Below are 10971 nucleotides of genomic sequence, written 5' to 3' on the forward strand. Positions count from 1 at the left end.
ATTTTGTTTTTCTGCATCTTTTTTTTTGTCACAACCCACACTGATAACTTGGTGAGGTCCCAAAAATGAGTGTAAAAAGGTGATTGGTGCCAAATGAACACATTTCTCCTCGTTGCATATTAAGAATTCCCTTTGAATGAACGAATCCGCTTTAATCCAAACAGCCTCATCGGGAGGACAGTTCTCTAATCAAACAGAACTCACACAGTATCAACAAACATTTAATCGACTCGACTGTAACTTAAACACATGCAAATGTCAAGAATTAAGGCGAGCTTTTAATTAGCAGAGAAAAGAGGGCTCCTCTGATGTGTGCGTGAGAGATGCCTGGAGGAACTAGAGAAATGGGATCCGGGAGAAGAACTCTGCACCGCACTGAGGAACTCTTTTATAACGTTTTATGTAGCTCGTTAATATTCAAGTTTGTATAGTGTGCAGTTTTAAAAATTCAATGTAAAATCAGCAAGCCCGGTGGCCGTATTTATCATTGTAAATAAAACTGTAATGCATGCATAATTCTCGCATTATGCATATGGGGCAGGTTGGGTTTCATTGTATGGTGAGTGCGAGGTGCTTGTATTTGCCGTCTCGTGCATGTTTTGTTTGTTTAGAGGATTTTTGAGGTTGAATTTCTGGTTTGTGTGAAAAGATCTGTTAACAGTAGCTAACTTTTGTAAAAGTTGTTTTTTAAATTTGATGATGATTGAAGACGCCTTAATTCTGAGCTGTTTCTCCCTATACGTGAACTATAGATGTGTGTGGCACCCTGTGACTCCTCGTGCCAAAATAATTTAGCTTACAGAAGGGAGGAGCCGGGGATCGAACCATGCACCTACCCTGGGGGAAATGGAAGACCCAAACTACCTCCTGAGACACAGCCGCCCCAAGTGATGTCAAAACATCTTCCTCCTTTTATTGAGTTGTCTGTCTTCACATCCAAACTAGTATCATGCCATCACAGGATGGAGCATGTGGCTCACACCCAGTTACTGTGAAATACTTACAGCACCTCGACATGTTAAAGTTGAAGAAGTTACCGTCTCCTAAACTTTCACACTCAACCAAAAGAGAGCTGGTGAAGTATCAAGAGGTTCTTAATTAATTATTGAGTCATGCAAATAGAAAAAAAAATGTTACTGCACAAATGGGTGATACAGTGAGTTTGAGTGTGTGTGTAAGTGTGTATGTGTGTGTGTGTGTGTGTGTGTGTGTGTGTGTGTGTGTGTGTGTGTGTGTGTGTGTGTGTGTGTGTGTGTGTGTGTGTGTGTGTGTGTGTGTGTGGCTGGAATAGATTGTGCTCGCATGGAGGACATATGTAGGTCAACATATTTTATTTAAATCATTGCATTCAACATCTGACTGTAAGCTGGAGTAGTGGCACTTCAGAGTCATGCTGACACAGATAAGAAAGCATGAAAGCAAGAAAGCAAGAAAGAAAGCAAGAAAGAAAGCAAGAAAGAAAGAAAGAAAGAAAAGAAGAAAGAAAGAAAGAAAGAAAGAAAGACAGAAAGAAAGCAAGAAAGAAAGAAAGAAAGAAAGAAAAGAAAGAAAGAAAGAAAGAAAGAAAGAAAGAAAGAAAGAAAGACAGAAAGAAAGCAAGAAAGAAAGAAAGAAAATAATTTAAAATTATTAAAACAAAATCTTTTCTCTTCTTAAGGAAAAATAACTGACTAATGTAAGGTATGTGCGTTTTTCTTTTTTCAAATCTTGCTTTCACGTTACACTGGGCCTGTTGTTATCAGCAAAAGCACCTTCACTTTCCTCTTGACCTTGGTGCTGTTTGATGGGGAGAACCATTGTGTTGGCCTATGGGAGCATGAAGGATCCTGAAAACAAATATTAACATAGGACACATATTAACGCATGAAAACTCGAGGGAACGTCCTTCCAGGGCAAAGTCACTTACGTGGTCATTGAATGCATCATTTAGTTTTGGCTACACAACATTACCATACAATACATGTACAGTGTTTGTGAGTCATTGTGCATGTGCATCAAGGGTCATTTACTGTTACACTGGAAACAGATGCTATAAATTCATTACACTTTATCATGTCAATTGTGCACAAAATAAATTCATCTAACTAAAGATAGATGTTTTAAGTAATGTGCACATTTATTATAAGACAATTCTATTTGTTATTTTTCAGTAATTTAAATGTATTTGTATATACGGTTAAATAATGCAATATATTCTGTTAAATAATTCTGTGAAAGTGACTTTCGCAATAAGTTATCTAAAGAGTTATCTTAACAAAGAGGTCACAATAACCACAAAAAGAAATGTCATTAATAAAAACATGTAAATCTAAAACAGGGGCAAAGTCTCTGATGCTCACAAAACAACATTTTGCGTCTTTCCTGTCGTCCCAAACTGTCCCTAATTCTGTCTGGAAGCTTATCACGGAACAAACAATGAAAGAAAAAATAAAGCAGCGTGTGCCCGTGTCTGTGTGCGTGTGTTTGTTAATGTGCAAACCCTTGAGTACTTGATCCAGATAAAAGAAAATGTGGAATTTCATTTTCCTCTTTCTCAACACAGAGGCAAGCACCATGGTTTATGGTTTTCAGGGCTGTTACTCATCTTCTAAACCTGATTCCACTGAGGGCTTCATACAAATAGACTGCTAAACCGGGCCTTTGTTGAAGATAATCCTCAGATCCCACCTGTAACACAGTGACAAGAGTCTCAGCTGTTTTCAGCACTTAAAGGACAAAGGACAAAACAAGGCAGAGAACGAAAAGACAGGAATAAAAACGAACAAAATCTCACCAAAAACTCTGTGTGTGTGTGAGTGTGTGTGTACTTGTACTTATACAACTGTGAGGACCATTTTGAGCATCGACCTTATGGAGTGAGGACATTTTTTCCGGTCCTCACTTTTTCAAAGGCTTGTTTTAGGGTTAAGACTTGGGTTTAGGGTTAGAATAAGGTTTAGGGTTAGGCATTTAGTTGTGATGGTTAAGGTTAGGGTAAGGGGCTGGCAAATGTATTATGCCTATGAGTGTTGTCGTGGCAATTTCTACAATCCCACTACCAATGAGGAAACGAGACACAAATTTCTCTCACAGTATTCTCACCTTTAATGCTCGAGCATGGTGCATACCACAAAATTTAGTTTGTAATATGCACCCAGATAGGAAGCAGTTCATTGCCTTTATACATTTGGCTAACCCTAACCCTCTCCATATCTGGAGCGGGTTTGTTAAACAGTCAAAGGTTGAGATCTTCTGATCACATGAATACAAACAATGCCTAGTTAAAGCAATTAGGCCAAGATTCAGTAGAACAGCATAATCAGGTTACTGTGTCTAGACCAATCAAATTACTGTGTTTAGACTAATCACAGGAAAACAGCATGAATCTCTTACAAGGTTACATTATAAGAGATTCAATCATGATCAATCAAAGGGGATGATTGAGATGACATGATTATATTATGGTCAACTGTAATATTTCCATTTACAATGTTCTCACTAAGCTAAAAGTACGTATGTACGTGTGTGTGAGTAGGCTATATTATTACCAGTTTTGAAAAAAGAACTTATACTAAAGTAAAACAGTAATACCCCAAATCATTGAGCATTTTGCATGAGTCCTCATTACAAAAAATACAAATCATTAGTAGAATTACATATCAGCCGATCCCTTTTACAGGTTTATGTTATCGATCCAGCCATCCATACTTTCATCTGTCCAACGATTATCTATACAGCTTATCCTTCGAAGGTCGCAGGGAGAGTTGGAGCCAATCCCAGCAAACAATGGACAAGGGTGCACCCAGGTCTCCAGCATATCAAGGTGCTGATAGAGACAAGCAACCATTCATGCTCACATTTACCTAATGTCCATTGTTTCGACCCCAGTCTGCATGTCTCTGGACTGTGTGAAGAAGCCGGAGTATCGAGCGGAAACTCACCCAGACACTGGAAGAATGTACAAACTCCACACGACAAACTAGGATCTGAACCAGGAACCTTCTTGCCGTGAGGCGACAAAGCTAACTGTGCTGCCCCAGGTCTATGTTACTTAATGCAAAAGTAAAACAGCACGTCACATTTTCCTGTAAGAGAAGAGAGGTGAATCAGCATGTGAACACAAACCCCTGCTGAAAGGATCCGTAGACCCCAGGCGTTGTGGAAACCCCTGCAGAATCGCTCTGTAGACCCCGATTGTTAACTTGCCCTCCCCTCCACTCTTTTCAAGACTTACAATTTAATAGTTTAGTCTCCATAAATTAAGTATTGAGTTCAATTTTATCAATGTTTACAAACTTTACAAAGCGATTTATTTAATAATCATAATGAGCCATGCAATTTTATGTTTTAGAGTTAACAGTGTTATGTATGAACGCATTGCTAATGTTGATAAAAAGGAACATTTTCTTCTATTGCATGGTAATTGGTAAGATTTACATGTTATTTGTGAATATATTATTTGTTACTATAGATGTCAAATAAATATAATCAAGTAAAAAAGTACTATATTTCCCTTTCAGATATAATCTAAATAAGTATGGTATACATTCAAATTATCATGATATGGAAATACTCATAATAAGATAACTTTCATACTTGATTTAATTTACTGTCCAACACAGATTTTTTCCTGAAAAATCATAATAATGTTGCAAAAATATCTGACCAATGTTATTCAAAGATGTTCATTGTTTTATCAAGTGATTTTTGTGAATCTGGTGCTTGTCCAGCATGTTTCCAGAGCTCTGATATGATTAAGATGCTGAGCCAGTGTGCGGTCGCTGTCTGTGCCACTGTTTGCTCAGAAGGCAAACCTCAGGACTCCTCCCCCCTGAGCAGGCTGTTTAATTCCTGTGAGGTGATGCCTGCTTAGTAACGTAATAAAGTTGCTGGCTGCAGTCCCGAGGCACAATGTGTGGATCAGGTTCATCTGACAGACCTGCACTCTGCTTCTCTCCTGCGCTCGCACAGCCTGCTGCTCTCGTGTAAGTACTGCAGGTCAGCTTTTAGATGTGATGAGGGGAGAGAAGGGTCTGCTGGTTGAATAACTCACCAGGACTTATGAATGAACACACATCACTCACAGCGGGGACAGAGAGAGGGAGAGCGTGTGATTGCTTTCGGTGAGTTTGAGCCCTTTAACCTAAAGGAAGAGAGACGACTGAAGTTATCACTGCAACTTTGCTGCTTTGGAGGTTTGCTTAACACTATGCATTTAATATTGATTTTTTAAAGGTGCAGCCACTTACACATGTTTTAATTAGAGTAAATCGAATTTTTCTTTTATCCTGGTTGAGGGGCAACGATTGACAGCAATTGAACCTTTTGATGCTTAGACTTTGTGGTAATTTGCCCCCGTACACAATGTTTAAAGCATGCTCGTGTGGCATTTGCTAATGGAAAGTCACCAGCTTAAATCCCTAGTGGAGTTATAAATGTTGTGCCCAGAGGCAGCCGTTCTGATAGGGCTCTGTACTTTTTTCAGCCACATGCACGCACCAGGAATACGGAAGTAGGCTAATCATTTTGACCATTATTCTTTTTGCCAGGAGGTTCCTGTCCTGGTGTAACTGTCAAAGCACAATGGCGGCATTTAAAGGGATCTGGACCAAGGACTTCTGGAGGGCTGTATCCGGAGAGTACCTGGCCACTCTCATCTTTGTCCTCCTCGGCTTGGGCTCCACCATCAACTGGGCCGTGGGGCAGGAGAAGCCTCCCCCAGCCGACCTGGTCCTTATCTCGCTGTGCTTCGGCCTCAGCATTGCCACCATGGTGCAGTGTTTTGGTCACATCAGCGGCGGACACATCAACCCAGCTGTCACCGCAGCCATGGTTGTGACGAGGAAGCTGAGCCTGGCGAAGGGGTTGTTCTATGTGGTGGCTCAGTGCCTGGGAGCTGTCACAGGAGCAGGGATCTTATACCTTGTCACACCCGCTGCTGTCAGAGGGTCGTTCGGCGTGACCACGGTAAGAGTTCGACCACATTGGTTAGTAGTTGTGTATTATAAAGTGTTTTTCTATAAGGTATCTTCTGTCTCCAAGGTGAACTCCAACATCTCATTAGGACACGGCCTACTGGTGGAGCTCATTATCACATTCGAACTGGTTTTCACCGTCTTCGCCACCTGTGACCCCAAACGCACAGACCTAGGTGGCTCCGGTGGCTTGGCCATCGGCTTAGCTGTGGCAATTGGTCACTTGTTTGCAGTAAGTATCTTCCATTACTTTGGATAAGAAATGGCATTTAGGGGAATATTTTATAACAGCAATTCCTTGATTATATTTTGCCTGTTGCTTGTTGTTTTTATTCTCCAAAATTCTCAGGAAACCCTCAGAAGTAATGATGTATGTACAGTCAATTTAAATTCAAACCGTTATATGAAGTCAAACTGTAATACCACCCACCTTAATAGTCTCCTGCAACCTCATCTTGACTCTTCCTGTGCTCCCTGCAACACAAGCAGTGAAACACTATGATGTGAAGGTGGATCTTAAGAAATCATATTAAATTCAAAACACCACATGAAAGAGTTGTAGAACAAGATTAGTTCCAAGAGCAGGAGCAGCGAGGCTTCTTGAAGAACAGCAGGTGCTCAGACGCATGTATTTCTCTATGTGTGATATTGTTCACTTCTTAGTGATTCACACCCACATGCACTTCTTTATCGGAGGCTGCCATCGCATGGCAACCAATCTCTGGGGGGCTCCCTGAACCCTGCAGAACAAATGAATGCACTGGGAAATAGATGTGATAATTTGCACGGCTCAACTGATTTCTCCCTAGCCTTGTTTAAGAAATCCATATATCCATGCTGTAGATTTTGTCTTGTATTAGATATATTCATCAGGATGAGGCAGAAACTGGAAACTGTGGTGTTTCATCATTTAGAGTAAACAAAATGCTTCTGTGCTTCTCCTCTAGATTCCTTTCACAGGAGCCAGCATGAACCCTGCTCGTTCCTTCGGGCCTGCAATGGTCACCCTCAACTTCGAGAACCACTGGGTAAGAGATACTGTCTGAAGAGGATAATCTTTCCTTCCAGGAGCTTGCATGGCCAGAATATAACCCAGTCTGCAGCTAGTAAACATGTCGCACTTCTGCATCAACGTCAATGTTAAATGTTATAAATCAGCTTCCTCTTTCAAGTGTTGGGTCACAAAATGCTGATGGTCTTATTTTACTGGCCTGACGATGGCAAGCTCGTACAACAGTAGGTCGGGGGGGCATGGGAACCCAGTAAGGTCAGCATTTCAGCTCCATTGCCAGAACAGTAAAAACAGGTGTGAGCTAAGGACAAAACCAGAGGGCCGACTTTCACTTATGCAGTCAGTGAGATATGAAAACCCAGAAAAGGCCAGAGGGTTCAAATGCTCCATAAAATGCTCACATGTGACCCTTGCCCTATTTACGTCTTCATCCAGCAGAGGAGAAGCCGGAAAATCACACAATTACAGCTTTGCACCTCCAACTCCATAATTGGATGTTTCTGAACGAGGTGTAAAATAACATTAGCTCTGAATTTATGTATCCAGGCAATTATTTTCACAAACACTTGCAGACGGCACAGTATCATGTTGTCTATGTGTGTCTACTTGTGTTGTGAGTGTGGGTTATACTTAGTAACTGTCACTGTAGCTGGTGAGAGCGTCTCCTCTTGGTTGCACATGCTTGACACAGCAGACACTGAGCTACCTGTGTCTGATGAGGATTGACCCCTTGTAGCCGAGCAGAGCAGGACAGTTTAATAATCTCCGAAGAAATGTCAGTGCTACATCGTGTTGAGAGAAGTTAAACTAGATTGGCACATAACTCTGCAAGGCCCAACAGCAAAGTAGTAAACAGTAGTAATCTTGCTCACAAACGCACGTATGGCACTCAGAACCAAAATCCAAATCTACTAAACAAACTCACCCAGAGTAAATCAGTTATATGCACAAATATTGTAACTAGTTTTATGACCAAAGGCCTGTAAATGGGCTGTATAGGCCATGCAACCTATATATTGCACAATTGTGTATCATTACAGGGGTGAAAACTAAACTTCTTATGCTGAAGTAAAAATGTCACCTGGAGCTCAGATCAGCCAACTGTGTAAATCAGATTTCTCCCTTTGTGGCAGGTGTACTGGTTGGGTCCCATGCTGGGCGGCATACTGGCTGCCGGCCTGTACGAGTACCTGTACCGCCCGGACCCTGAGCTAAAGAAGAGGCTGAAACACATCTTCCAGAAGGACCCATCAGGGAAATACACGGAGGTGGAGGGCGAGGACATTTCCATCAAGCCGGGCTCCATCCACACCATCGACCTGGAGAAAGCCGGGAAGAAAGATCCCTTCCAGGAGTCGGGGGGGGAGGTGCTGTCCTCTGTATGACTATCACGTGCACTGGAAATGGAGACCAATCTGTAGACCAGATAGACAATCAAACTTTGGAATATCTATCCTGACCAGCCCCCTCCCCTCCCTAAGATGACTTTGTCCTCATTACAGCAGAATATGATTTGCATCACGAGACGTCGCAGCAGGGCTGATTCACTCTCACCATCATAAAGTTAATATGACGTTACGGCTCAATTCCACAAGCGTCTCCACTGACGGCGTGTTCGATCCTGCTCCTGAGGGGCCGGTGTGATGATGTGGCGGTGGCAGCATGCGGCGCACACATTGCACACCGACAACCCCACAATACATTTTGTCAGAGGGACCTTTGCTGGGCCAACCAATTAGGTAGGGGTCATCTCGCTGCGCCGGAGAAGTGAAGAAGAAAATGCAGCCTTGTTATTTTTGGATTAGTGTCACATTCGGTCCGTGTAGTGTATACGTAATACCAGGTTAGATTTTCTGTGTGATCACTAAGCACATTACAGGTCCCGGGTAAAATATGAGCCATCTTTGACGATCGTTATTATCACAGTTATATTACTGTGCTCTCCATTTTCAGTGCATTAGTCAGGGAAGCAACCAACACATCTTTGTGGTTCATTTCTGCTTTTTGCCCTTCTTGATGTCACAATGATGTTTTGTTTTTATAAAATGTGATTAGAAGCTGTTTTTATTTTTTTAGATCCAAAATTGCTTCTTGTGATAAGTTTCTTATTTCTGTATGATTTGCTGTCAATCAAACGTAAGCGTTTAATTTATTGATAACGCATTTGGCTGATCGTTGTAACTTTGAGCTCAAACGCAGTATTTCTAAGTTATGCTCACAAACTGGATCTGCTACAAGACAAAAAAGAAGATATTTGTTAAATGTCTAAATCAGGAAATATTTCTCTTTTGCTCTTTAACATTTCTGAAGCGAAACGCTTCACAGATCCACCGCAGCCTCCACATGTTTATGAGAAATCTGGTGACTACACCTACAAGGTTTTTCAATTGAGTCACTTGTTTCTCCTACGAGCAGCTGAGCACTGGGGAGACGAGTGGTCCAGATCGATGATAGATTGGCTCATCTACTCAGATGATGTCTCCCTGCGGCCACATAAATGTCCACATTGTGTGCTCCTCGTGAGTTAGATCTCGAGGAATGGCTTCGTATAATCTCATCCCATCAGGCACTGAGCACAGAAAATGATGCCACTTTGGGATACCGAACAGATCTCCTTGTGTTTCCACTTTTAAAAACAATAGGTGTGATTCCATCTTTTTTCTCTGGGATGCAGAGGAAATGATGAGACCCTCTCATCCCGCTGCATCAGGTTTTTCTACAAAAGTGTGATTTGTTTGCAAGGCTAGAACGCCACCGTGCAAGATGGCTTTTCCCTCCTACATTTCCCATCTCACCCTTTCCCCAAACATGGTGCAAATTCATTTCTTTTTGTGTCACAACAGCGTCCCTTACTGGCCGCATTGCGAATCGCACACTTTGCAATAATGCTCCCATCTGCATTTCTCCAGGGGAGGGCAGCCACGAGCCTTGGATGGGCAGGTTCCTCTGCAGACACAAGTCAGTTTTATTCATTCAAGTCTGAGACACATTTCATTTGAAACTGGTCCAAGCCATTAATTCAGAACTACACGTGAGGATTAAGTGTTACGCAGCCCTGCAACAGGGACCCAGTGCTCAAGTCGGAGCCAAAGCAAGTTAATACTGAAAGAGTTCCTTTTTTATTTTTTTTGTCCAACTTTGTATTCTTAGCATTTTTACAAATTTGTGACAGTATGTGAATTGCTTTTTTTTCTCTGGCGCTGCCTAAATTGAGTTGCATCCTTCGTACTTCCCTGTATTAAAGATGAAACTCCTGAACACTTACACTTGTGAGATTGTTGTGTTGTTCTTCAAGGCCTTGCTGGAGTGGCAAACGGACTCCGATCTTCTACCTGCAGGCTCGCGCTCCAGTGGCTCGAGGCCAGCTCCCCCTTAATCATCTTTATAACCCAAATAAATGATTAGATAAATCTGGTGTTTCATGCATTGACTGTTTCCTCTCGGGACAACGGACGGGAAATGGGCTCACTCGGATTTGATTCATAGGCCGTCGATGATCTTCAGATTAAATGGCGAGAGACAGGTGAGGATAGCAGGCCTCATTGAATTGGAAATGTTTTCATACGGTTGGTGATGGTAGAGGAAAGTGTATAAAAATGAATTTCCTCCCGATCCATTTTCAGACGACTGCGTCCACGAGCAGATGCTGTAAAGTGTCAATCAGAGTTTGCATCAGAAAAGCTTCCTCTCTGTAGTTTCTGGTTGAGAAACTTCCAAACTACAGCTGCAGACACCTCAATTAGCAAAATGCAAATAAAAAGTGACAGCAAATAATAGACCAACATGGTTTTTAGCTCTTTGTCTCTAAACATCTTGAACGGCTGATCAGTTGGATGCCGAGCAGAGACCTATTAATGCGCGGGTTAGCCCTCACTCCTTCATTTACATGCACATACATTGCAAATACTGACAATGGCTACATGACGGGGACATTGTCACAAGCAGAGCTTCATTTGCACATCAGACGGATGCCAGCAATGTATATCTCAGAGTGCATCTCGCGCT

The 10971-nt window shown here is 41.9% G+C and overlaps 1 protein-coding gene across 3 annotated transcripts; it reads left to right on the forward strand.

Annotated features, from left to right (window-relative positions):
• Positions 1–4878: 4878 nt before the first annotated feature.
• aqp4 (aquaporin 4) lies at positions 4879–8351 on the forward strand. Of its 3 annotated transcripts, none has more exons than XM_061084749.1 (5): positions 4879–4964; positions 5529–5946; positions 6022–6186; positions 6902–6982; positions 8100–8351. In XM_061084749.1, the coding sequence occupies exons 1-5, from the start codon at positions 4891–4893 to the stop codon at positions 8349–8351; spliced, it is 990 nt and encodes a 329-aa protein (XP_060940732.1). In that variant the 5' UTR covers positions 4879–4890. The 3 variants fall into 3 exon arrangements, with proteins under 3 accessions (XP_060940732.1, XP_060940731.1, XP_060940733.1); XM_061084748.1 differs by lacking the exon at positions 4879–4964 and adding an exon at positions 5041–5102; XM_061084750.1 differs by lacking the exons at positions 4879–4964; positions 6902–6982 and having other exon boundaries at positions 5560–5946.
• Positions 8352–10971: the final 2620 nt, after the last annotated feature.

The sequence above is a fragment of the Limanda limanda genome, chromosome 13, assembly GCF_963576545.1.
Source record: "Limanda limanda chromosome 13, fLimLim1.1, whole genome shotgun sequence".
NCBI classification, from domain to species: Eukaryota; Metazoa; Chordata; class Actinopteri; order Pleuronectiformes; family Pleuronectidae; genus Limanda; species Limanda limanda.

Excerpts from the sequence above, each read along its gene's own strand:
- aqp4 (XM_061084749.1), top strand. The coding sequence starts at position 4,891 with ATGTGTGGATCAGGTTCATCTGACAGACCTGCACTCTGCTTCTCTCCT. Across the intron at positions 5,947-6,021 it reads GGTCGTTCGGCGTGACCACG|GTGAACTCCAACATCTCATT; the intron begins GTAAGAGTTCGA and ends TCTGTCTCCAAG. Across the intron at positions 6,983-8,099 it reads TCAACTTCGAGAACCACTGG|GTGTACTGGTTGGGTCCCAT; the intron begins GTAAGAGATACT and ends CCTTTGTGGCAG.